This window comes from Sugiyamaella lignohabitans, chromosome A (assembly GCF_001640025.1).
Source record: "Sugiyamaella lignohabitans strain CBS 10342 chromosome A, complete sequence".
NCBI classification, from domain to species: Eukaryota; Fungi; Ascomycota; class Dipodascomycetes; order Dipodascales; family Trichomonascaceae; genus Sugiyamaella; species Sugiyamaella lignohabitans.
In genome coordinates, this window is record NC_031672.1 from 4,197,039 (window position 1) to 4,223,766 (window position 26,728).

The 26,728-nt window shown below is 43.8% G+C and overlaps 9 protein-coding genes across 9 annotated transcripts; 5 read left to right on the top strand and 4 right to left on the bottom strand.

The window, feature by feature from the left end:
- Positions 1–1,950: 1,950 nt before the first annotated feature.
- Positions 1,951–4,425, top strand: ARG81 (Arg81p; the record flags this gene model as incomplete). The annotated part of the gene is made up of 1 exon (XM_018878226.1): positions 1,951–4,425. The coding sequence occupies one exon, from the start codon at positions 1,951–1,953 to the stop codon at positions 4,423–4,425; it is 2,475 nt and encodes an 824-aa protein (XP_018735551.1).
- A 486-nt stretch (positions 4,426–4,911) lies between these two features.
- Positions 4,912–6,462, top strand: AWJ20_1354 (uncharacterized protein; the record flags this gene model as incomplete). Its single annotated transcript, XM_018878227.1, has 1 exon — positions 4,912–6,462. The coding sequence occupies one exon, from the start codon at positions 4,912–4,914 to the stop codon at positions 6,460–6,462; it is 1,551 nt and encodes a 516-aa protein (XP_018735552.1).
- Positions 6,463–6,579: 117 nt separating this feature from the next.
- AWJ20_1355 (uncharacterized protein) lies at positions 6,580–7,365 on the bottom strand (the record flags this gene model as incomplete). Its single annotated transcript, XM_018878228.1, has 1 exon — positions 6,580–7,365. The coding sequence occupies one exon, from the start codon at positions 7,363–7,365 to the stop codon at positions 6,580–6,582; it is 786 nt and encodes a 261-aa protein (XP_018735553.1).
- A 1,735-nt stretch (positions 7,366–9,100) lies between these two features.
- Positions 9,101–10,027, top strand: AWJ20_1356 (uncharacterized protein; the record flags this gene model as incomplete). The annotated part of the gene is made up of 1 exon (XM_018878229.1): positions 9,101–10,027. The coding sequence occupies one exon, from the start codon at positions 9,101–9,103 to the stop codon at positions 10,025–10,027; it is 927 nt and encodes a 308-aa protein (XP_018735554.1).
- Positions 10,028–10,873: 846 nt separating this feature from the next.
- TNA1 (Tna1p) lies at positions 10,874–14,975 on the top strand (the record flags this gene model as incomplete). Its single annotated transcript, XM_018878230.1, has 2 exons — positions 10,874–12,309; positions 12,647–14,975. 2 exons carry the CDS (start codon positions 10,874–10,876, stop codon positions 14,973–14,975), a joined length of 3,765 nt encoding a protein of 1,254 aa, XP_018735555.1.
- A 282-nt stretch (positions 14,976–15,257) lies between these two features.
- AWJ20_1358 (BAG family molecular chaperone regulator Bag102) lies at positions 15,258–16,016 on the bottom strand (the record flags this gene model as incomplete). The annotated part of the gene is made up of 1 exon (XM_018878231.1): positions 15,258–16,016. The coding sequence occupies one exon, from the start codon at positions 16,014–16,016 to the stop codon at positions 15,258–15,260; it is 759 nt and encodes a 252-aa protein (XP_018735556.1).
- A 288-nt stretch (positions 16,017–16,304) lies between these two features.
- ATG22 (Atg22p) lies at positions 16,305–18,170 on the bottom strand (the record flags this gene model as incomplete). Its single annotated transcript, XM_018878232.1, has 1 exon — positions 16,305–18,170. The coding sequence occupies one exon, from the start codon at positions 18,168–18,170 to the stop codon at positions 16,305–16,307; it is 1,866 nt and encodes a 621-aa protein (XP_018735557.1).
- A 2,202-nt stretch (positions 18,171–20,372) lies between these two features.
- SRO9 (Sro9p) lies at positions 20,373–20,852 on the bottom strand (the record flags this gene model as incomplete). Its single annotated transcript, XM_018878234.1, has 1 exon — positions 20,373–20,852. One exon carries the CDS (start codon positions 20,850–20,852, stop codon positions 20,373–20,375), a length of 480 nt encoding a protein of 159 aa, XP_018735558.1.
- A 4,621-nt stretch (positions 20,853–25,473) lies between these two features.
- On the top strand, positions 25,474–26,496 carry GAL10 (bifunctional UDP-glucose 4-epimerase/aldose 1-epimerase; the record flags this gene model as incomplete). Its single annotated transcript, XM_018878235.1, has 1 exon — positions 25,474–26,496. One exon carries the CDS (start codon positions 25,474–25,476, stop codon positions 26,494–26,496), a length of 1,023 nt encoding a protein of 340 aa, XP_018735559.1.
- Between the last annotated feature and the right edge of the window lie 232 nt (positions 26,497–26,728).

Here is a 26,728-nt window from a genome sequence, read left to right on the forward strand (position 1 = left end):
GATAGAGAGCATCACCGACACCATCGCAGTCATCACCGCGACCGAAACAGGAGTCCTGAACGTAGGAAGCGTAGAAACGATGTACCAGATAGAGATAGTGACGAGCGGCATGGTGGTTCTTCTTACCGTGAGAGGGAACGTAGCGATAATCGGCGTGACACCCGGGATCGATATGACCGTTCACGCCAAGAAAGGTCTCGACGCTATGAAGAGCCCGTGTATCGCCCTCCTTCTAGACAGAATCCGGAACCAGATATCATTCTGAAAGGAAGAGGAGCAATGAAATACCGGGAACGAAAACGCAAAAACGACTGGTCCGACGACGGACGACTGGTGTAGTCGCTGTATTATATCTATTTATTTGCATTTATGGGTTCTGTCTAATGCCTCCGGCGGCTGGGGCTCCGCCCCAGACCCCGCTGCTCCTCTCGCTTCGCTCGAGTCGATGCTATGACCGAAAATGGAGCAAAAAAAATAAAATTAATAATAATTACTTTAACTGTTACTAAATGTTCTCTATATAGATCATATACCAGTAGTACTATTCTTGCAAACCAGCGAAGTACACGTGCATGTTCATTTTAAAATCCAGTTATATTTGATGCACACGATGCAAAACAGTAAACTGATAGTTTTCCCATTTGACAGAATCTACAGAATTTAAAAAGTCCTTGACTGCAGTATTTCAGATTTCACTCGCTTTAAGGTTACAGTACCTATGCAGCGATCGGCGAAGTTTGTTTATTATCTCATGCACGAGGACTGGGAGAGAATAACGTTAATTCGTTTCATAGGCTCAATCTTCATGAAATATAATTAGAAAGGGTTCGAATACTTACTGTTCAATACCACCGCCTATTTTTTTGAGATTCTTCTATTTCAGGTGAACTGCGAAAGAGCATCTTACTACTGTTTTTGTATGATTTCAGAGACCTAGTGATCCGCTTCTATCAGAATGTTAGCTCTGGCTCATACTGCAAAAGGAAGAACTGGACTTCATGTTAATTTTGGTGGCTTTTGCTAGAATCCCAGTATCTAAGGTGTTATAATGTTAATCTCCTTCATATGTTTAGGCCTCCCCACATTTCTGCATCAGTACCGTTTTTCCTGCAGTCGAAACCTGCGGTTTCATGAGCCGTACAATAAATTACAGGGTAAAGGTTAGGAAACTGCAAATATCATCTCCAGTCTTAAAATTGCCGTGCAGATATCAAATACATCTATCTTTAATCACCATCAACTGTTTGTAAACTAAAGGTTCAGTTTCAGCTAATATCCTGTCTAAAGACTAGAAATCGTAGACCATTTTCAGGTACTGTTGTGGAAAGTAAAGCAACATACAGAGAATAGTAAATCATTTTCGCATTATGATTGGTGGTACTGGCTTAGACATATAAGTTAGCGGAACCAAAAAGATCAATTAAAGGACTTTTTTTATTTCATTATTTAATACTGGATTCAAGAAATTACAAGTTTAATTCTTGTTGTTATTGTATCTATTCCTTGATTTGTTTTGACACTGGCTCGGAGGATTTACTTTCTTTCAAGTTTAGTTTTCAATCTACCACGTGCTGATCTGTTGACTCACTACTGAACCGAATCCATTTACATTTTTTTTTTTTAATTCGAGAATGGCTCCATTGCTGAGAACCAAGACTTTCACAGGATGCTGGACCTGTAGAACGAGAAAGATTAAATGTGACTTGCAGAGGCCGCAATGTAACCGGTGTATAAAGTCTAATATTGAATGCGAGGGATATACTATCAAGTTAAGATGGTCAACTGGGAAGGATGAGGACGACGATGGTGAAAATGTCCAGCGACGGAATGTTGGTAAGTACTCACGCTAGATTCTAGGTCTCAAGTTGAGCGACGAGAAGTTCCAGGTGTTGCCGGATAAGAGGACATCTAACTAACACCTACCTAGATTTTGTCGACTATCCTAAACATATGATTTATGATACATATGATGAAATGGACTCTGTGTTGGCCAAACTTCATTCACCATCATTCGCAGGAGACGAAACGGTTGTATTAGGTCCGTTTGGTGTGTTTGAAGGGGTAAAGCATCACAGAGCACGAAGGGGCCGAAAACGAGACACTCTGGAACGATCTGCCAGTGACCGAGCTGTTCAGAGACAGAAACTTAATGAAGCCGATAATGATGTTTCTGGACAGACCACTGGGACTCCACAATCATCCCATAGATTCAGTTTGGGTCATTTGGATAGCGCTGGAAGCACTCCTGTCAGTGCCAATAATGCTAATGTCAACCTGAAGTTAGATGATGATATCGCCCTTCTAACAGGGACAGCAGCGTCACTAGTAGCAGCTGGAGATGCGGCATTGAGGAAAGCTCAGTCTAAAGAAGAGATAGCTGAATTGGCCGGCTCTACTCATATTGAAGATTCTCCTGCAGACAGTGTTGGTGACAGCATCGCAGAAAGTTTTTCAAGTTTCACCCAGGCACAGGGAGGAGAAGCAAAGGCACATATTCTGCCGTATATTCCAAGCGAAAAGGCTGAATATGAAGCTTTGCATGAAGAATTAAGTACTTTGTTGTCATTTCCAAATGATGATATTTTCACCTCTGGATACTTTGACATACCTTCAAATATGTATGATTTGGATGGTCTTGATGGGGGAGTTACTCAAGCTCTTGGTAAGAAGGAAGATGCGGGCTCCCAGGTTGATGGAGAAGCCAACCCTCATAACGGAGGTATTATCAACGCTGGTGCAGCAAATTTGTCCTTGGATGGCAACTCGATTGAGCAACAACTTCAACAGCTCCATTCTACAATTCCTAACCTCTCCAACAAAAGTAATAATCCGAATGGAAGTAGTACGACTGGAACTGGAAATAGAATCACTACGAACAATTCCCAAGCTCCTCTTCTGTTTATCCCTTTGTCGAATGGTCTGAACCATAATCAAGGACAATTGAAATATATCCTTCCTGGTACTCCAAGCGCAGCTTTGCCAAAGGGTCCTTTGTTTGCATTTTCCCCTCAAGCTCAGTATTTACTTGATTACTACGACCAAAATGTCATTAAAATAATGACAGTGGTAGCACATCCCAAGAACCCCTGGCGTACTATATATCTTCCTAGAGCTTATAGTGCTATTGGTGATATTATTGGCAAGGGACAAACCAGTGCAGCTCGTAATGCTCTTTTACATGCTCTTTTGGCAGTCAGCGCTTTCCACATTCAGCGGAAATTCAGCGCCGAGTCAGATGCTAGACAGCATTACCTTAGTCTTGGTCTTCGTCTCAAGAGTGAGGCTTACAAATGGCTTAGCAAATGTCTAGTTGATGATTTAATGACGCAGAAATACAAAGATGTCGTGACGGCTGTACTATCAATGGTCACAATCGATGTTATTTGGGGAGGTATGGCTGACTGTCAGATCCATCTTGCTGCATGTCAGAGTATTGTAAGGCTCCGTCACAAAACGAGGAAGTTGACTTCTCGTAAAGCAATGATTTTGCAAAGGATCTCAGGATTTTTGACGCTACTGCAACGTGCTACAGTCGTTGATCCTGATAGTGTATTTGGATTTGCAGACGACGAGGATGAAGATGACCGGTATAATGACGAGTGGATGGAGCTGCGTTTGGAAGATCTCGAATTGACACCTAGACCAAAAAATAGTGTGGCTAATAGTACAATGACATCACCTGCATCACAGCCACTTTATTCGCAGTCGAGCTTGTCTTATATGAGGGATCCATCTCAATTCCAAGAATATTGGCATCAATATAGCAATGTGAATGCACAGTCTCTTTCTGACGAGTTCTATGCTAAAGAGCTTGTGTCCACTCAATCTTTATACGGCATCCCTGACTCGCTTATAATTCTTTTCCACGAGGCATGTAAACAATCTCGTCAAGGATTGTATTACCGAAGCAAGAACGAGCCATTTCCGCTCTCCCTTACATACAAGTGCAAAGAACTCGAATCGGCTCTGGTCAATTGGCAAGCTCGATATGACATCAACAAAACAACAAACTTTACTGGTCAAGTAAAAGAGGCCCTCAACCATCATACATTAGCTTTCCATCAAGCATTAATTATATATCACTATCGTCTCGCTCGCGATGTGAACCCATCCGCATTGAGATCCCACGTCTTGGCTGTTCTTGACCACCTTGAAAAAATGCATCAAATTAATATGACTCACCCGGAGCCCCTTATTATTCCACTATTATTCCCAGTTTTTATGGCTGCATGTGAAACGACCAACTCCTCAGACATGGCTCGATTCAATGCCATCTTGGATAGAATGACCGTTGAAGGACTTGGCACATATTATACAGCTCTCAAGGTTATTTCAGAAGTGTGGAAACGTCGTGAGGCTAATGTGCCCAATGCTGAATGGTGGTCTATTTTACGGGAGTGGAAGGCAAACATAATGCTCAGCTAACAGAAGAAAGTATATTGTATGCAGTTTATTTATTCCCTTTAATTTCAATAACTTTGTTATAGTTTGCTATAGTAGTCCGGGTAGAAGGTTAAACAGACATAAGCTCTGTCTCAAGCGAAGGACTGCCTTCTACGGTTTACTGTTGACTGTGGATCTAGGCTATTAGTGTTAAGCATTTATATTTATATAGTCTAGCAAAAAGAACTCGCAGCCGAGATTATTCCGTTTGCCAAAGACAAAATTAGCTAATTCGAGATACAGACGGTTCTTGGCGGCAAATATGCGGGGACAAGTCGGCGTTGAGTCGTTGGGACTCATGTCGATCGCTTTGTGACTCAGGACGTTCAGTCGCTGCAGATTTTCAATGTTGACTAGGAGTCATTTTTCAAGCCATGCATGCAGCCCATATAAATAGGTTATATCGCCCCGATCTGCTAACTGACAACTTTTATAGAGCAGCTTTATTTTTGGGAATATTAGTGAAGTATGGATTCCCCATCCAAGTCCATTTCAAGCGAAGATGTCGCTGTCTTTGACAGTAAGATACAGACGTATCAGACGGTAACTGGGCAGGAGGAGTCATTTGAGTTTAGCGAGCTCGAACAGAAAAAGCTGGATAAAATTTACAGGAAAATAGACTTTCGCATCTTGCCTGCTTTATTTACATTATATTTCTTAACGTCGTTTGCTGACTCGGCGTATGGTGTAGCTCTTACCATGAATATGGAACAGGGCCATTCAGTTATCCAGGCACTTAAACTCAGTCCTAATGATGTATCTCTGGCTACTGCGCTAAACTTTGTGGGATTCATTGTTTTTGATGTCCCTATGAACCTAATAATGACTCGGGTTGCTCCTCAGGCCTGGATGTCTCGTATTGTCATCTCAGTTGGTTTGGTATATGCATGCTTTCCTGCTATAACTTCGGCCAGTGGCCTGACTGCTGCTCGATTCTTCGCAGGAAGCTGTGTAGCTGGATGTTGGCCTGGTATGGCTTACTTCATTTCACTTTGGTATCCTAACCGCCGTAAAGCTCGCAGAATTGGCTACTATTTTACTGCTGCACAATTGTCAGCAGCTGTAGCTGGTCTTGTCTCGGCAGGATTCCAGAAAATGGACGGTATGAGAGGACTCTTTGGATACCAGTGGATGTTCTTGGTTTATGGAGTCGTTACTATTTGTGTTGGTATTTCTCTTAATTGGTGGCTTCCAGGAAGACCTTTGGCATTTGGAAATGAAGACGGCCGTTTTAAGAACAGAATTTTGCGATTCTTGACTGCTGCTATCAAAGACGGATCGAACGTTCTTACCCCAGAAGAGAGAGAATTACACGCAAGAGACATGGCTGCCAGTTATAGCAAGCCTCCTGTCTGGGGATTATCTGAGCTTTGGAAAGTTTTCAAAGATGTCAGAATCTGGCCTTTGATCATGATGTATTTTGGTGTGGTAGGCGCAGGATATGGTCTAGCGGTATTTGCTTCAACAATCATAAACAACATCAATCCAAATCTCTCTTCAATTGACCTCTCGTTGCTGGTGGCACCAATTTGGCTGTTTGATCTTGCAGCCATTCTTCTAATCACACCATTTTCGGACAAATACTCTAGACATCGTGGTATTGTTTTCTCGTTTGCAACCTTGATTATTATTACGGGTTTGCTCGTGACAACATACGCACCCGGTCCCTGGAGCAGATATGGAGGTTTGCTAATTTCTGGGTTTGGACTGGGTCCTACTGTACCAATTTGCATGACATGGGCAGCAGAAATCTTTGGTCCTCGCCACGGCGATTTGGGTACAGCAGCATCAGCTGCTCTTGTTTCGGGCCTAGGTAACTTGGGATCTGTTACAACATGTTATGCTCTTTATTCAGGCTGGCCTGCGGATGCTGCTAGAGGCTACCGTGATAGTAACATGGTCATGGTTGCTATCCTAGGCGTCAGTATCATTGCGGCAGGTGCCTGTACTGCTGTTCGTTGGGCTCTAGGAGATCTTAAAAAGACAAACACCACAGCCTCGCTCCACGATAGATTTTAATATTTTAATGCTATTTATTGTTTTTAATTTTTTTTTTGTTCAATTTTTGGCTGACAATAGCTCTGTGTAGCCAATCTTAATAATAAAAGTTCATCAATTTAATAATACATCATATGCTTAAACAGTGGCAACAGGAGTAAGAGCACCACCCTTTTGAGCAGACTCAACAGCAGCTGCAATGATAGCGAAATGGTGGAAGGCCTTAGCAGGAGTGACCTTGAGCAACGACTTATCCTTGGCCTTGACTGCCTCAGCAAAGTTCTCAAACTCACTGTGGACACCATTGATATCATCAGCCTCAAGCTTGAATAGAGCAGGCTCAACATCACCACCTTGTCCCTCACGGAGAAGAACGGTAGCAGTTTGACCAGGACGAGTTTCAAAAATGAGAGATCCATCAGTACCGAAAATGGTGAAACGAGTAAGCTTCTCAGTAGCACCGAAGTATGAACCATAAATAAAGGTACCGAACTTGCCAGACTTGAGGTTGAACAAAGAGTTTAAAGTATCAACATCACCGGAAACCTCGCGGAGCTGGGTAGTTCTGCCTGAGACAGATTCGACCTCACCAAGGACTTCAGTAAGAACAGCCAATTGATGTACACCACCATCGGAGATGTAACCACCAACGTGCTCGGGCTTTTGTCTCCAGCTAGTGCTATGGTATTTCGAAGGTGTGAATGGTCCAGTGCTTTGGTATGTGAAAGTGACAACCTCACCGATCTTAGGTAAGAGCTGCTTTAACTTGGCAACACTGTTGTGATAAACGAAGTTCTCAAGAATGAAAACAGGGATATCAGTAGAATTGGCAAGCTTAACAATCTCACGAGCATCAGCAACGTTAGAGGAGATAGGCTTCTCAATAGAAATGGGCTTCTTGGCAGCAATAGCCTTTTCAATCATTGCCCTGTTGAATTGAACAGGTACAAGGACATCAACAGCATCAATTTCAGGATCGTTGAAGATTTTATCAATGTCATCGAAAACTCTTTCCTTGGGCAACTTGGCATTTTCGGCAAAAGTCTCAGCCTTGGACTTAGTACGGTTATAAGCACCATTGAGTTTTAAGTCGCTAATCTTTTGAATAGCAGGCAGATGAGAATCTGAGGCAAAGATCTAAAGTCATGTTAGACACTTATACTTTAATTGTCATGACATCATAATCAGTTTGGAACAAAGAATCCCTAAAAGATCGAATAACTTTTCAGTTAAACCGAACATCTCAAATAGAATGCAAAAAAATTTGGCTATAATTAGCTCTCTAAAGTATTACTTACACCAGTACCAACAATTCCAACCTTGATAACCATTTTTCACTTTCCACTTTGTTTGATCGAGAGAGTAATTAATGAATATTATATGAATTTAAACTTCTGAGCTACGATGCAATATGCAGGCTTTATATGTTGTTGAACGAAGATGTGGGGCAATGTGAGTTTTTCCGTGTAGCGCACTATAGTCTTCCGAGACGTGCATATTGGTGTATAATCCCACTGCCTAACCCAGCCTTGTTCCTGTGAAATATAAAACGCCAAGACAAATTATATAAGCTGGATCTTCTACAACGCCTGTCCGATGCTGCGTTGTAGAGCGATGAAGATGCGGCAGGACCTGGAAATGCCCAGATCCTTCACGGGAGTTATCGGTCCGCTACGTTACAGACGGGTCGGACCTGACCGAAATTCTACTCTGTCAACGAATATTCGGATGACATCATTTAGAAGTGTTGGCTGCTGACTATACAAGTGAACGGTGGTGCTTTTACCCGTCTCCCCGGATTTCTTAATAAGGGTTGTACTTGGCATCCACGGGCTCCGTAATCCCACCACATTATCAACGGTACACGTGAATATAGACATAAGAAATTACATTTCTTGGGGAGTCTTATGAAGCACTTTTGGATTGGGATCGGCGGTATAGTTTGGTTTACGTCTCCGATGTATGGATCGGCATATTTGTACGACTTTTGAGCCGACGGCATTTCAGGGTGTGACGCTGCGTTTTCCAGTTCTTAACATGGTCAATTACGAGTCCAGCCATTCGAACTGATTTTACATTACTCCTAACATCCAGGTTAGTACGAGCAAACCATCTCGTTAATTCATTGATTCATTGATTCACGTGTTTTGAATGGGGCCGAATAAGTACGACTTGAGCATGGCGAGAGGAGCTACGGGGGTCTGGGGCAGATCCCCAGCCGCCGGAAGCTACAGAGGACAAAAAGAGATTTCTCACACATGCTCAAGTCCACTGTTTATATCCCGGACCCGTCTTCTACCAGCGATATATTAGCAGCTGAATTTAACGGTTAATTGTAGTGTGTTTTGGAAAGATGAGGTGAGACACACATCTGGAGTGCATGCGGTTCCTTGCGGTATGTGAATGTTGTCTGCAGATTGAAAACTCTGATTCTTGAACTTTGATTTAGAGGCGGTGCCTGGATAAATGTTTTAGCAACTGTGGCATGAAATCCAAATGCCATGCTACTATTAATTGGAACATTATAACAATTCAAGTGGAGGTTTATTAGCAGGTGCTTATTGCAGGATCATCTGTCGTACTAAACAAGCAATAAAAGAGGCCATTCACGTCCCTATCACCCCACTGCTGCTACCTGTTGGTGCCCGAATTAATCACGATGAATCTTGCCGATTCCGATTTGGCTAATTGGATGCAGAAACTGCCAGATGAACTTTCTCTGGCCAAAATAGCGCTTCCAGGTACCCATAATAGTGCAGCTTGCTATCTCACACTTCCTTCGGTACAATGTCAGGGCTCATCAATCAGTGACCAGCTTCTTCATGGCGTTCGATTTTTGGACATTCGAGTGGCAGCCCCGTTTTTCACAGGTTGCGGAGCAGCCTTTGGGTCAGGACCCGACGACTTGCAAGTGATCCATGGGAACTTTCCTGTGAAGCTACCATTCCCTGCCAAACTGCAAGATACTCTTGTTGATGTATACTCATTTTTGCAAGAACACCCCAGTGAGACGGTTTTTGTTTCGATTAAAGCCGAGGGTCCTTTCGGTTTTGACAAAGATGATTTCGCCAATATCATCTGGGAAAGGTATATTAATCCGAGCCACTCGAGGTGGTTTCTCAGTGATCAAATCCCAAAGGCAGGCGATGTCAGAGGCAAAGCAGTTCTTTTCCGACGATTCGGCGTTCCCGATGATAATCGTAAAGGACAGTTTGGTATAGAAGCAGCCTGGTGGAAATATAATACTACCGAAGATAATCAAGGTGATTTGGCTGTGCAAGATTGGTGTGAAGTCATGGCTCCTGAAGATATTGCAAAGAAGAGGGACTATATTAGTCAACATCTCAATCGTGCCAAAGATTATAATTCCACAGATACCAGCGAACCTAAATTGTTTTTAAACTACTGCTCAGGGTCGAATTTCTGGAACCCTCAGTGCTGGCCACAGAGAGTGTCCACAGCAATCTCAACCTCTGACTTTCATAACGATCTCGGAGCTGGCTGTGGAATAGTTATTATAGACTATGCAGAATCCAATGATTGGGCGACCGTTCGTAAATTAGTCGAGTCTAATATCAGAACATAAATATAGACTTTTTGACCATTATCTCAGAACATGAGCATTTCATAATATTAATATTTAAGTTTGCTAAAAATGATATACCACCGCCGACGACCCTTGACTTCCTCCCTTTATACGACCGATCTCAAGAAACCAGATGCACCTATTCAGGAGAACCTGTCAGTTTCAAGCTAGAGACTTGGGCGTTTGAAATGGCGAGGCCATTTATCTTCGAGGTTGACCCTTTCATTCCGCTGCCCCGCAATCATGAGCAGATTCTGACGACATGAGCCGCCACGGATGGGGGCAATACCTGGTGATACAGATTGGCCAGCTTTGTGTTTTGTTAAGCTCACTGATAGCCCATTCTACCCCTCTGCTGATGAACATACCCCCAAGGACTTGCGTTGATAATGTACCCCGGAATCAGCTAAAAGATTTATCCATAGAGTTGCCCCCAAATTACGGGAACTAGCGGCAAATACCCCACATCCTTCAACATTCTGTTGAGGTGATGATCTGCGCAGCTAGGTTATTGTGCATTGCAGATTAGGGGCAAATCGGACTGATCTGTCTTCACATCCCCCGGAATAAGTTTGTCGGTCGGCAAACGGTACGCGCGGTTAGGCAATAATCAGCCCAGTTCGCCGGGCTAGTCTGTGGGGGCAAGATGAGGGGTCATTATTCAGGGGGTGCAGGCAATCGAAAGAGGGAAGCGGGGCATTTTTCGGACGACAATATTGACCCGCTTTCATGAAAAGTTCTCACAACATGACAACTCTTGAAACAAGTATATAAAACATCGATATTCCCTAGCAATGATTGTTCCTTTTCAATCAGTATCATCAACAAGCCACAATTCAACACAATATGCCTGCTGAAAAGGATATGCCCACTATCGAGACGGTGGAAACCGCAGTCGCAGACCGAGAATATGAAACTGTGAAGGATATCCTTAACGACGTTCACGATGAGAACGTTGAAATCTTTAGACAGCTAGACCCTCCAGTAACGGAAGAAGAGCATAGAAAACTTCTGCGGAAGATAGATCTTCGTCTACCCCCGTTTCTATTCTTCCTATATATATTTTGTTGGCTTGATAGAGCCAATCTTGGTAATATGTATTTGATGGATTTCAAGCAAGATATTGGTTTGACTTCCAGCGCTGCTTCTTTGGCTGTGGCCATTATTTATATTGGTACCTTTACTGGTGATATGTTCACCAATCTTGGCATGAGATACTTTCCTCCTAGTAAGTGGGTCTCTGGTGCTATGATTATCTGGGCATCAATCACCCTGTTGATGGCTGCTGTCACAAATCCTGCAGGCATTTACGCTGCTAGATTATTTCTTGGTATCTTTGAAGCCGCTTTTACATCTGGAGCCCCTTATATTTTCACTTTCTGGTTTACTAGAAAAGAATGGGGTCGCAGAATCTCCCTTTACTTTGCTGCCACTCCAACAGCTGGTGCCTTCGGTGGATGGATCGCATATGGAATCCAATATATTGAGACTGACCGTCTCAAGAACTGGCAAATCCTTCTTATCCTAGAAGGGTCTTTGACATTGATTATGGCAGTCGTCTCACTTTATATGCTCCCTGATAGACCCCATAACACTAAATGGTTAACTCCTAGAGAGCGAGAAGTTGCTGAGTGGAGAATGTTGAAGGATGGCAATAAGACCCATGGTCACTTCGGGTTCAGAGACATCCTACAAGGATTCAAAGATTGGAGACTTATGGCTGGTATTGTAGTATTCATGACTCAGAATCTTTCGATGTACACGGTGACAACTTTCACACCTACCATTGTCAACTCATTCGGATACACTACTGCTAGATCTCAGCTTATGACCGCTCCTCCTTACTGCGTGGGTATTGTCCTTGTATTTGTTGTGGCACATATCTCCGATAGATTGCAGCGAAGGGCGTCTCTATATATTATCAATACTGCGGTTGTCCTTGTTGGATATCTGATGCTTGCAGTGATTGACGTCGAGAACACCAGTGCTAGATATGGAGCTCTTTTCTTGATTATTCCCGGACTCGTTAGTGGTGTAGTTCTGTCTATTGGTAATATCACTGATAATTGCTGTGGTGATTTAAAGAAGGCTATTGCTACTGGTCTATTCCAGGCTATGGGTTCGTTTATGGGTATTGCCAGTGGATATATGCTGCCTGCTACTGCTGCCCCTAAATACACTATCGGCTTCTGGGCTCTTTTTGCAGTCACTCTCTTTGGAGGTCTTGTGGCTCTTTTCCAGGCTATCTATTACACTCGTGTCAATGCTGAGAGGGATAGAAAGTACGGAAAGGTTCCTGAAGGTGAAATCATCGATTTCTCTGTTCTTGGCGAAAAGCACCCTTTCTGGCGTTACACTCCTTAATCTATATATCTTGTTTTATGTCTGTAGTATATTAAATTTCAGTTGCTAGCTTTTATTTTACTTGTCCTTGCCTTCCGGAGTTTCTTGGGGCCTGGTACCTCAGATTTTTCTGTGCTTAACAATTGTGGCCAAGCATCCATCAACTTTTTCGTAACTACTCCAGTAAGTATGTCAGTGACTACCCCAGTCAACGGCTCAACGCTAATTATCTCAACTGAAATATTTTGGTGTATAGGTTTTATAATTGAAGCTTAGATATTCATATTTGAGTCCCGGTGCAGCAAAAGGTTGCGATTATGCAGGATTACGGTCCCCACATTTGATTGATAACAGAACAGCAGCAGCTCATGTCAGTTCATTGAAGTTAACATTCTGGCTGCCGTCGGGGACTTTGAGAATTCAACATATTTCCACAATTATTTTGCTACCTCAGCTCATTGTTTTTGCCGGACTCTGTCTAGTTGTCGTTGTTGTTGTGAATAGCTGGCGCCAGGTATTCTCCTTTTTCTTGCGGCTGTTCATATCAGAACCACTAAGTTCATCAGCAGCAGCGGGTGCCGAGCGGCCTGGAGGTGGAGCAGGCTATAGACGAAATCAGACAAGGAGCTCTGACCGATTATTTCTGGAACAGGGACCGGAATTTTATAGTACAGCTCGAGAATTGCGAGCATTCGATTCACTCAGTAATAGACGGGATCGACTATCCCAGAATACAAGTACTAGAAACCTCAATTCTTCAAGACCCAGAGATACGTCTTTACTACAAGCAGAAGTTAATCAACTATCCGAGTCTGAACCAGGGTCGGAACAATCAGTATCGAGAAGATTGGATAGAGTTGCTCAGCTTTTGAACAGAGACGGCCATCGGGGTAGTCAAACTCCGAGAAGCGGCTCTGGAAGCACGTCTCCGGAATATCTCGAGTATCTTCTGACTCTTATTCATACATCACGATCATCTGCTACTTCACGGGAAGTTACCGACCTTACCACCTTATTTGAGACATTCCTTTCATCAATAAACTGGGATCAAGAGTCAGCACTCATTACTGAACAAGCTAGACAGTTTCTTTTCAAACCGGTTGCACAACTGCTAGTAGAACGTAGCGTACATATCTCCACTATTCGGGTGGGCCCAGTATCTTTTGTTCACGATCGCTATCTTTTATTCAATCTTCCATACGACCGATTATCTACGGCCCAAAAAGAGTGTGAAATAGTAGCTGAATTAAGCCGGTTACTGCATTTCCGTATTGTGGAACGGCGACTATCAGTTAGGCCTGGAAATTTAACAGAAAGGGGGACTTTTGATTTAACATCTCCTCTTTTGTCATCTGATTCATCTTCCTCATTATCATCATCTTCAGAGCAACAAGAAGGAACTGACTCCGGTGTTTCATACCCGTCTGCTCTAGGACTTCGTGCATTTTTCACTGAATTAGAAGCCCGAGCTGTTGCAAGATCTCAGATCTTGGGCATGCAACCTGGAAGAAACCAGCAGAGAGAACAGGCAGAGGCACAGATACAAGCGCATATTCAAGCACAAATCCGAGCTCAATTGAGAAGACGGGAACAACCTGACACACGTACCACGGCTGCACCAGGATCACTGGAAGCAACTGCTCTAAGATTTTTGGCAGACCAAACTGTTCCTAGTTTACTTTCACAAGAAGAGGCCACACAGCAATCGGAATCAACATCGTCTTCCACATCAAGAGTACCCCAACCATTGCTACCTTTACCAGTCGCATCTTCTATCATTGGACCAGGAGCACCACAGGTTATAATTGAATTACCAAGGCGAAATTCGGGTCGAAACGAACAAACCACTACATCAACAAGTTCACTAGCAGCGAACTCTCGTTTGTCAATGGAAAATCCCACAATGGCTCCACCTACTCCAAGAAAGGAATACTCCAAAGAGCAATGGGAAGCTAGATTAGCTGAGACTTCTATCTCAAAGTCCGATTTGAATTATATGATTTTGAACTATCTCGTAGTGGAAGGATACCAATCAGCTGCCATGAAATTTGCCCAAGAAGCGGGATTATTATCTTCAAATCAATCAATACTGAATGGATCAATCAAAGATCGAATGACCATCAAATCACTTATACATTCCGGTAAAATCCAAGATGCGATTGAAAAAATCAATGACACTGATCCCGAGCTACTCGATACCAACACGGCGTTGCACTTTTCTTTACTTCGCCTTCAGTTGATTGAGCTTATTCGACACAGTTATAAATCGAAATCTGATGATAGCATTCAGCCAGCGCTTGACTTTGCAGCCTCTCATTTGGCAGCTCGAGCACCATCTAACCCTCAATTCCTGCAAGATCTGGAACGGACTATGGCGCTCCTCTGTTTCCCACCGGATAACCTAATTCCACAATTGAAAGAACTAATGGATATCAAACTACGAATCAAGATTGCCGAAGATGTGAACAACGTTCTCCTGGAGAGACAGGGCATGGGGGGCGATTCGAAAATCAAGTCCCTTGTCAAACTGTGGAGCTGGGCTAGTGAGACTCTCGCAGAGCGTAAAGTAGACATCCCTCCTCTTACAAAGTCTGACCTTTTCTAAAGATGCAACTTTTGTCTTACTTATCATTATTGAATCTTACTTTGCGATCCGTTTCACTTTCGTTAATCTCATGCCAACACGGGTGGCTTGGGCTCTGCCCAAGACCCTATTGTTATTGTATTACTCCTTAAGATTTCAGAGGACTTTTTCTATAAAGGTACCCCAGAGACGAGAGTAGCCATGCAGTTTGGCACAGACCTCTAACCGCAGGAGACAACCAGCCAGTTTACGAAGATCTTTCTATTATCACACTAGACTCATAATACTTCTAGAGCTATTTTATTAAGCAGTTGCAGAAGCAACATCCTCCTCCTCATATCTTTTGTTTGCCTCGTCCAGGCGACTGTGGTAAGAATGGAGTGTGTTGATGGCAGATTTACGTGCCTGCCGCAGCTCTTGACTATCTGACACATCCACATCATCCAATAAAAACATCTTTTGGAGAACCATTTCGGAAAGTCTATGATGAAGGTCAGCACGTGCTTCTTTCGTTTTCGGAGGTGAACTGATAAATTGTTCAATGTGCGGACCTAGGTCTTTGTCTGTAGATTCTAACACTTCTTTGATCTTTTCCTGAGGAGTCTTAGGAGTAGGTGGGGGAGGCGGTGTACGAGCTGGGGTAGTGTTTCCAGGACTATTACTAGATCCTGCAGTAGTCTTCTTCTTTCTCTTTTTTTTATTCTTTGAGGCAGAGGCAGATTTGGGGGCATCTTTATCAGTACTAAGAATTGCCAATAACCTGTCACCAGTCATAATGCCGTAATCTGTCAAATGCGAGTCATTATCAACCAAACGCCTCTGTTCTGGAGATATTTGATACAAGAGAATCGAATCCAGATCATCACATTCCAGAATTTCTCCCATTTTGGCTCTCAGGAACCCAACAGTGACACCTTTGGGATCTCCTTTAGCGTCAGCTTTGTCAAATTTGACCGCATACATGGATTTCTGATATTGGACGCGCACATCTTCGGGAACTTCAACATTGTCCTCGGAAGCCTCTCCGCTCCATCCAAGGAACGAACTCAACTTCTTGAACATTTCTGACTGGTTTGCTCGTCAACTTTGTTGAACAGGAAGTAAGTCATGTCGCATGCATTTGAGAGATCATCAATCTCCACGCCGCACATCTACCCCTGAGCACGAGTCTAGCTAGAGATCTCCTCCTCTGGTTACTAGGACACAGAGGTCCCTGTTAAGAGGACGATCACCTGAGTTCCACGAAATTATATGAGCTAAGCGAGGCGAGAGCAACCAGCTTTCTTATGTCACATCTCCAATTTGGGCAGAAAGTAGTAAAACAGAAAATAATCATTAGAATTACAGAAATTAAGCCTGACTCACTTCATCAGGTAGTTCATCGTCTTCATCACCAACATGTTCCAGATATTGGGCCTCTTTGCGGCCACGGTCCAGGTCGAGGAGGAAGTAGAATATGGCCGCTGACAGTAGCATCATGACATATAGGAAATAAAAAGTGTAACGGATATTATGAGTTTTGTCAGTAATTAGTCCAGTTATGGCAGGACCAATAATTGACGAGCCCTTGTCAGTGACAGAGAAAAGCGAGAAGAATGTAGTTTCTTTGCCTTTGGGTATGAGAAGCGAGAAGACACTTCTACAAGTAGCATTGAGGCCACCAAGAGCAAATCCATACCAAGCGGCAAGAACGTACATCTCCCAAGGATGTCGAAGACCAATCGATTTCGAAAAGAAACCAATGATTCCATACAAAGGAATAACAGATGCAATAAGTATCACAAATACAATTGCATTGATGGGGTTTCCACTTGGTCCCTTGAGTTTAGGACCAACCGTGGCTCCAAACATACCAGAGAAGACCGTCAAAACACCTATAACAGCCAATGAGGGAGCTGACATTTGCAATTCGGCACGAGCAAACAATACTGCTGCTGAGTTGATAGTAGTGGCAGCATCAGATACCACAAACCAACCAAGAAGGAAGGTGGCTACATCTCGCATTTGACGGGCCTCTTTGAAAGTAGCGTATAAAGTGTGCCATCCATATGCTATATATTCATAACATGAAAGTAAGTGATCCAATGCAATGTCATAGTAGCTATTGAGATGGGTGCCTTCCGAAGCACGAAGGCCAGGTATGCGGATGCTGCTGGCATTACTCCTTTGGTGCCTCAGTCTGTGATGCAATTGTTTGACTGACGGGGAAGGGAGATATAACGCGACAGGAATTTGAAATATTAACCACCATAAGCCCACAATAAATATGGCCACTTGAATCGGCAAGGTATTTCGTGCTGTATCGGCTGCATTCTGATTAGAAGTTTTAGCAGTGAGTGTGAGAATCAGAATCATAGTTCCGATCTGAACCAGCAAGGCAGCAAAGTAGCCAATGGCTACTCCGCGTCCACTAATTTGATTGGAAAGGTTCGCACGTTCTTTTGTTAATGATGTCAACAGTTCAATATCATCTGGGCTACCTGAAGGAGCTAGAGGAGTCGTTTCTTGTGAATCATCGAAGATACGAGTAGGAATCTCTGACTCTTCTGGGTGTGATTCGTCATTTGGCGTTTGAATTTCGCCCTCAGAAAGAGTACTGGCAGGATTACGAGTTGGTGCTGTCGGACCATCAGTTCCGGTATTATATTTATGATCTCTGCGAGCAAGAATCTCGTTTACGAGAATTGGTAAAAATGCATTGCCACACACCGACACCGCTCCAAAAGCTGAATTCGAAAAAATAGCTAGCAACGCTGCCACATAATAATGTTTAGGAGTAACAACTAAGAACCCACACGTTATTAACGCGCCAGCTACTGCAAAGCCTATTAATAGCTTTTTCCTGAAGTTTCCTCTGTCGGCTGCTCCGCTCATAGAAATAACTACAATTGTCTGTACCAAAACTGAAAGTGAAAATGTATATAGTGCCAAACTTGAAGTGTCAATATAAACCCCAAAGAAAGGGACGACGCATTTTTGCGGTCCGTTGCTTCCACTACCACTTCCTGGCGGGAGTTTCGGGCCGGGAGCGGGACTGATGTCGCCACCATCTCCCGGTATATCCATACAGGGGGTCAGACGGTCTTTAACCCAAACACCATTCTCTCTTGCGAATTGTTCCAAAAGAATTGGAACGTAGGTGCCTACTGCAGACACGATAAATGGTTCACATGCCCAAGAGTAGCTGAACCATCCAAGCAAATCTTTCGACGACATGTCGAAGTTCTGCGGGTCCGGTTAATGTCGGATTCCTTTGATTCTCGATGGTGATTCCCTACCAACTCTGCAAATATCAGGTCAAAACAGGTTTCTCAAGTTCAAAAAATGACCATCTAGTCTCCACGTGCTAGAACTCTGTCAACATAAGATGCTTGCCAGGAGTTGATACTACATGTCCAGGGCCAGGTTTAAAGGGGCAATTGTGATATTAGGGTTAATGCCCTTATTTGTCTACTTTCTGGGGTAATTTCAGGGGGTCTGCTAATTATATGGCGTTCTCAAACCACGCCCTTTAATTAGTTTGCGTGTCTGCTCAAAATTCACATAGAATTGACTCTACTTCAAGAAATGGATATCAAGGAAAAAGAGGTCACTTTTAGTGAAACAGATTCTTTGACCACGAACAACTGGCGACAACACCTAATGGCTAGTAGTCTGCCACGGCCGTATTCTGATTTGTTAAAGTGAAAAGACAAGTAAATTTAGTAGAAGCCAAAGTATATCCAGAAGAATAAGTACAAAATTAGCCTGCTCTTAGTACTCATATATCCAACTCAGCCTGATAATAAAGCCAATGCCAACGTGCCGCTCTGAGAGTGGCGTGTGGGGCTAAATGCACGGAAATGTTTACCGAGGTGGGTGCGTACCGACGGCCAAATCCCCCGCAAAACGCAATTGAGACCTGCGGGTAATTGATCCGAGAAAAAACTGGAGAAGATTGCCAGATCCCGGACTACCCCTCTAATTGATCACATTACAACACCAGCTGTACTCGAGAATTTAAGTTTCACCTGATAACGGAAGATAAGAGATAACCAATACAAAATGGATCAAATCAACGAAATTCTCAGAGATCCTAAATACCATGACCTACTGGCTATTGTCAAAGGAACCCGCAATGGTAGGTATCTCGGATTAATACGGTAGTGGAAATGTGTCCAGAAGCTGGGGCTGTGCCCCAGACCCCACTGCTCCTCTCACTTCGCTCGAGTCGTTACGTCCACGGTTGTCCTTTGTCTCTTCTTCGGAGCAAATATTAGGAAACTGAGGTGTAAGTTCGCAAACTAACAAAGTCCAGGTGTTGTATATGGAGCCCGGTTACGGTTCTGTCATGCGCTGGTTATGTCAGTGTTGTTTCGCAAAGGTCCAATTCGGGCCCGTCTTAATGGCATTTTCAAGTCCACATACCAACATGCCAAAGCTCTAGGAACATTTGTATTTATTTACAAGTCCGTTCTGTATATTATCAAATTGCTAAGACAGCAATCTTCTCCTCGAAAGCTTCCGACAACGCTGAAGCAAATCCATTCTCACTCACATGCCATGGATGCTTTCTGGGCAGGTCTGATTGGTGGTTATATTGTATTTGGTCGAAACACTCCCTCGGCCGCAGGTAATTCTATTGCACAACAGATGGTACTGTACGTCTTCTCGCGAGTTATCTTAGGCTCTGCAAAGTATCTCACTGAAAAATACATGCTGGTACCAAGAGCAAAGGCTCTCACTTTGACAAATACCAGCTGGACGGTTCTTGCAAGTTTGTCTTGGGCCATTGTCATGTATTTATTTCGAACCGACCCTGGCTCACTCCAGCACTCAATGCTCCACAGCATGCGCTACTTGTATGTCGACTCTGAGACCTGGACTGGGCTCTCGGATTTCTTTTAATGACCCCTACCTAGTCCTTTGTCATGTTATGTTTATAGAGTTAATGATCCGGTTACCATGTACCAATACTCTACATTACTTTAGTGGTTGGACCCTTGGCCCCGCCTCTGTAGCCCCTGCTCAGCAGGAATGGCTAGCACCGTATATATAGCAATTCAACCTAGACCACTTTGATGGACAGAGGAACCATCTGTAATCCATCAGGGGAGTCAGCGAACCGCAACTCGTATCATTGTCGAAGTATAGGTTATGTTAAAGCATTTATATATACAAAAATCCTTATGATCTGCTGGAATTTGAACGTCCTAGGATGTAGTTTTGGTTTGGTTTGGTTTTGTAGACCGAGAGAGCATGCTCACCTCCTAAATTTACACCAGATATTCCTGTTCAGGATGGGGATGACAATGGAAAGTCAAAAGAGAAAAGACAAAAAAACAAAAAAAAACTTTTTTCAAAAATGAATCGAATCAGAAGTACCTACTTAGGAAGTAAAGCGCCAACCATAACGCAATCACACTTTATACGCTTATTTTAGTTCGAGGAACTTTCGTTAGCTGGACTGCCAGATGTCGAGTTGGATTTGCTCTTAGGAACAAAGGGGACAGCAGCTGCTGCGTTGAACTTGGGAGCCTGCTCTTCCTCTTGAACTATGGGTTGGAATCGAGGCAGTTCCTCTAAACCACCAGGGAGTCTGTCATTGACAGGTAGCACCCAGGTCTCCCAACCAATTCTGGGTCTGATTCTATCGCCAATGACTTGAGCAGATGGAGCCCAGCTGGCAGCCTCGAAAAAGAAGTTATAATCACCATTGGTCAGAGCCTTTACTCTGTTGAAATTAGCCAGAACTGATAGTGGTACTAGACCATCAGAGTTCATCTGTCTACGAAGGTACATATCCTTGCACAAGTTCTCGACGCTCAAATAATACTCGATTTGAGCAATGATAAGACCAAGAGCAACGTCATACTGCGAAGCAGGGGGATGACTAGGGAACATCTGCTGGCCGTACATGTTATAATCGGGTTGAACAAAGTAGTTTTTGTTGAAATGCGATTGACGACGGCCATTAGCGTTAAACGAAGGCTGATAATTACGGTTGTGACTGTTAGTATTGTTGTGGTGAGTGGGGTTAGAATGCTGTTGTTGGTTAAAAGCAGCGCCATTAGGACCATGCTTAGGGTTTCCTGGGCCACTGGCATTAGCAACTCCAGATGGGCCAGGAGAAGTACCCTTCTTGGGGTAAGAAGTGTTTAGTGGTTTGTCTGAAACGACATTTCTACGTTGAGATTGCGACTTCTTAGCATTAGCTCCTCCAGAAGAAGCAGTAGTGGCAGTTAACGACGCAGGAGAGGATGTGTTACTGTTACCTCTAGAAGATGTATTGGAACCAGTTCCAGTACTGGTAATACTAGCAGCAGGAGCAGAACCAGAAGCAGCTGTTGTGTTTGAAGTAGCACTAGTAGAAGAGTTGCTAGCACCAGTGGTGGCGGCAGCTGATTCAGTACCCTTTTCAACTGATCCATTCAAACCACTGTCATTGCTGTGGTTGTGGTGGTTATGCGATTGGTGATGGTTGTTGTTGTGAGAATGAGAATTAGACGAATTATTACTGTTACTGTTGTTGTTATTAGAGTGATGCTTGGCACGAGACTTGTTTGACTTGGGCTTGGCTCCTGACACTGGCGCCGATGAGTTCAAAATAGGAGTATATGGAACCCACTTTTCTTTGCCAGTAGTAGAGCGATTTGGTTTAGATCCAGCTGATCCAACGTTTCCAAGTCCAACAACACCAGTTGAAGAATTAGGGCCAACATTTACGGCACCAGGAATAGCAACAGCTGGCGACTCATCAGGCTTGGGCCAATTACTGGGGTCAAGAGATTTACCTTTCGTACTGGAACCAGTATTGGCACCGGAACCGTTCAAACTACCGTTGGTATTTAAAGACGAAGCACCACTAGAGACAGAAACAGTATTTACAGCTTGGGTGGAGCTTCCATTCGCTTCAGAGGTCTCATTACTAGGTATACTTTGAGGAGTGTGAGTTTGTCGCACTTTCCACACATTCACGGCTGGTACTGGAGCAGGGGTCAAACTAGCCTTCTTGGCAGCAGCAGCAGCAGTCGAGGCTACAGTAGCATCAGAAGCACCAGCAGCACCAGCTGTCGTCTTATCACTACTATCTGTATCCTTGTCGTCTTTTTCTTTCACTTTATCGTCACTGGAGTTCTCCTTTTTGTCCTTGGCCTTTTTGTCACTTCGGTCGTTCTTATCACTTTTTTCGCCTTTTTCAGACTTTACTTTAGCGGGCTTAGCCGCAGGAGCCGGTGATGTTGATGTTGATGATCTGGCCGAACTGGAACTCCTTCCAGCATTTCCACTACCAGCGGGCTGGCTCACAACTCCGGACTCATTAGCTGATGCGGTGGCACCAGTGCTAACTGACGATCCAGCTGCCGTGGCATATGATACTGGACCTGATGCAGACATGTTTCTGGAACTTGTTAGTTTTCTGTCTTTTAATATAAAACTAGGGAATTACCCGTACTCTTCAACAAAATCCACTTCGGCACCAAATATTTCCCCGAGTTCCGCCAGTTTTGCACTTCAGGGTGTGAAAACTAGCTTGCCAAGTGACCACAATGGGGTGAATTTGTTGCCACAACCATGAGAGTTAAATCTCCAGTCCCAGATAACCAGATCCAAATATCCAGATCCAAATATCCAAAAACTACTTACAATGAAAAAAAAAAAATGTAAATTACAATGCAATCCCGAACAACACGTCTCCAGACCAGAACTTCAAGTCTGTAAATCAAATGATTCGAATCTCAATCAAAAGGCAGCTTTACAAAGATTGACAAACAGTGCTTCGACTCTGCTGAGTTGAAATTCAAATCCTAGAAATTTCTAGTTGCTATAAAACGATTTTGATCGGCTGGCAAATTTAGTTCCTCAAATTCACAACAGAAGAAATAAAAATTGCCCTAGAAATGAAATATAAACCACTCCGACGATAAAGATCAACCTCAACCCTCAAAATAAATTGTTCTGTTGATTTGTCAATTGTCGACTGTTTTATATATTTTACCTTGTTTCTCTTGTAAATGGAGTTTTAAGAAAAAATGCGTGTTTTGTTAGCGAGTTGTTAAGCGCTATTCAGTCGTTGCCTGTTGTTAGTAGCACTATTTTTGTGTAGTGTGAAAAATCACAACTTTTTTTCTGCTGGAAAAAAAACTGCAAATTAAATTAAACCTGAGTGAGTGGGTACCGATTTCTTCGGCCTTTCGTCCCATTAATCCTGGGTTAGGGCAATTCAATAGGCACCAAGCAGGGGTCGGATTGGGGGTAGTGAGGCAAAATAACCGCAGTTTAAGAGACCTCGCGGTGAGAAAGCAGCAAATCCAGCAGACAGGTTCTGTTTGCTGTTTAATTTATAGTTATCTATGGAAGTTGATTGTCAATGAAGGGTGATTCTACGCCACTCAACGATCGAGACCCAATGGAACCTTGCCCCATTCGACAGGTAGTACATGAGGTATAAAAAAGGCTCCGCCGCACTACTGAAACTACGAATAACCGTCATAGTCATATGACAATCGGCCCTTTAGTTGCAGGTATACCGTCGGCACAAACGGCCTCAAAAATGAGCTAAATCTTTGAGTAACTATCTAACTGGCCCGTCAAGCTGACCCTTACTACATTAACTTGGATCTACACGGTTTTCTGGCTACCCCATCTATATATATAAGACTAACGAATGAATCTTTGAGTAAGTCTTAAAGATATGAGTACCGCTCTTACTGACATGTTGCCAGATTCTGCGGATATCACCCGCATATATGATGCCATTTGAGCATCCTCGAACAGCCAGGTGCATAGGCAACTGATTCCTTTTATAAGGTTTAATTATTATAGTAGTCGAATTGATGTGGTGTTTCCGGAGCTTGATTTTAACTCAAGAAAAAAAAAAAACAGTTTTGTCTGTATGGAGCCACAACCAGACTCCGAATGGCTGCATACTACATACTAACAGTCTCCATTGAGTTCTGGATCTGTGATATTCATACTCCTCCTATAAGCGACGTAACGAAGCAAACTTCACCACTTCTCACACACCGATAATTGACATACCAACTGTGAAACGACAGACGCTCAAGAGAATCCCATGAGCCTTGTTATGGTTAGTCGGATACTATTCGGATACTCTCCTGAGGCTAATAACTCAGCCTGTGGTAGCTAGCCCCGCGGCTTGCATACCCCCCTCTACCCCTGAGCTTTCCTGTCTGGTCGGGTGTCTACAGCCCCGCTCTGCGGATATGATGTTAGGGTTGAATCAAATATGAACAGTCCACCGACACTGGCAGGATTATTAGACGAGCAAGAACTAAGACCACCAAAGAACGACTAAAGCAGTTTTGGATTGGAACTTCAACTCGTTTTATTCAACTAGATTGATCAATAGTAGGCATGAAGTCCAGTCTACGGTTACTAGCCACGAGGAGAGTGATTCGGCCGGCACCAGATGTAGCACCGATAATTCCGCCCCTTGCATTGTATAGACAAATACTCCGAGCCCATCGAACCCTACCGGCCGACATTCGAGTTCTAGGCGATGAGTATGTGAAAGCCGAGTTCAAACTACACAAGTCACTAGACAACCCAGCACAGATTATAGGTTTCCTAACAAGTTGGCAACATTACCTAGAGTGCCTGGTGGGCGATAAATGGCGACACCAACGTCTGGATATGGACAAGATATCCCGTCTTGATGACCAGCAAATCATCCAGGTAAGTTCAATGTTGGACCTTTCATTTATCTCTGGATTCTAACTCTATACAGCTCTATGAACTCATGCAAGCTGCAAAGTCTGAACAATCCGAATACGGAGACATTCTCGTCAGAAACCCTGACTCTGTGTCAGCTTAAGGGGCCTCCGGCGGCTGGGGCTCCGCCCCAGACCCCGCTGCTCCTCTCGCTTCGCTCGAGTCGGGCGTGGGGAAGGTGGTCTGGCGTTAATGGGCTGGTCGGTCTACTGCCCTGTAAATAGTAATATATTGGACCGTGGGAATTTGAAGTCGGACTAGAGGTTATTGCGAGCGCAACAGCGATAGCACGTTGAGATTGAGGGGGAGATAATCAAAGCCAGTTACAGGTTGATGACCAGGGGCCCTACCGCCGAGACCTCAGACCCCTCTCCCCAGATCTATGTGGAAGGTGGGGGAGGGGGAGGGGTTTTGACAGCTAGCTAGTGTGCCTCTCTAGCCGGGGAGAGACGGCAACAGTGTTTCGACATGTCTGCTACTCGGACCATTGATGAAGAGAATTTGAAACATATTTTACTGAAAACCGAATAATATGTCTCGCTAGGATCATTCTACCGACGATTTTTCAGTTTGCAATGGAAAGCCAGGGCCATTGGCTGGATAAATAGAATGCATGGGTATGCATTTGAGGGTAGGGAGATGCACCCCAATGCATGAAATGTGGACCGTTTTATCCCCCACGTACGTCCCCGGAAAAAATATGAACGTGGAGCAGAAGCGGGGTGGGGGCTATAAAAGGCGACGACTGTCTGCACTGACTGTTCAGGCCAATATAGGTATTTATTTTCTTCATATTTCATAAAAAATGACTTCCACTCACCACAACACTGCTGCTTCTATCACCTCTTTCAAGACTGTCGACGGTAAGGAGACTGCCTTGAAGTTTGACAACCTTGAGAACTACAAGAAACCCAATTACTCATTCTTGGGTGCTACCATTGGAAGATACGCCAATCGTATTTACGGAGGTGGAATTGAGGTTCTTGGTAAGAAATATCCTCTTGAAATCAACAACCCTGCCGCTGCTGCCACTCTCCATGGTGGTGCTAAAGGTTGGGACAAAGAAGACTGGGAGGGTCCTGTTGTTTCAAAGGTCACTGAGAATGGTGTTGAGAAGACCAAGACCGTCTACTCTCTCGTCTCCCCACACCTTGACCAAGGCTTCCCTGGTAAGGTCAATGCCAAGACTATCTATACCAGTTATGTCATTGGTGAGAAGGCATACTTAGAATTAGAGTACGAGGCTGAATTGGCTGAAGACACTCCTGTTGATGAAACTGTTATTTCTTTGACCAACCACAATTTCTTTAACCCTGCTTTGAAGGACGACACTTATGAGGGAACTGAAATCAAGGTCTTCTCTAACCAATACATTGTTCATGACGCCAAGACCTTTGCTCCTACGGGTGCTATCGAGGACTTCCCTCTCATCCCCAAGGATTTGCCTTTCATCACTCTCAAGAAGGAGGGTCCTTTCATTGACCACTGTTTTGTTGTTCAACCTCAACAAGAATTCACTAAGCTCGATACTCGTGACAAGACTCCTTCTCTCCACGTCCACTTCCACCACCCTGAGACCAAGGTCAATGTTCAAGTTCTTTCCACTGAGCCTGTTTTCCAAGTTTACACTGGTGATTACATGAACATTCCTAAGTGGGAGGGTGAGTCTAGAGCTTTCCCTACCAGATGTGGTCTTGCTTGTGAGCCTGCAAGATTCACCAATGCTGCTAACCGTCCTGAATGGAGACCTTGGGTTACTCTCAAGAAGGGTGACAAATATGGTTCTAAGATCGTCTATGTCAACTGGGTTGGTGAGAAGGACGCTTAAGTGTAGCCTTAGAGAAAAATTTATGACAATGATTTGTGTAAAATATATTATGATTTAGATATTTATCTGGCCAGTTGCAGCAAGTGCTTCAATTACGAGCTCTACCCCGGCCGGGTGGGGCTCCCATATTGCTATGGACCTCCTTCTTTAGTTGTAACAGCCCTATAATATGCCCTGTATCTGGGTTCATGTTCCATCTCAGATGAGTTTTCTCCGTTTGTTGTCGAAAACT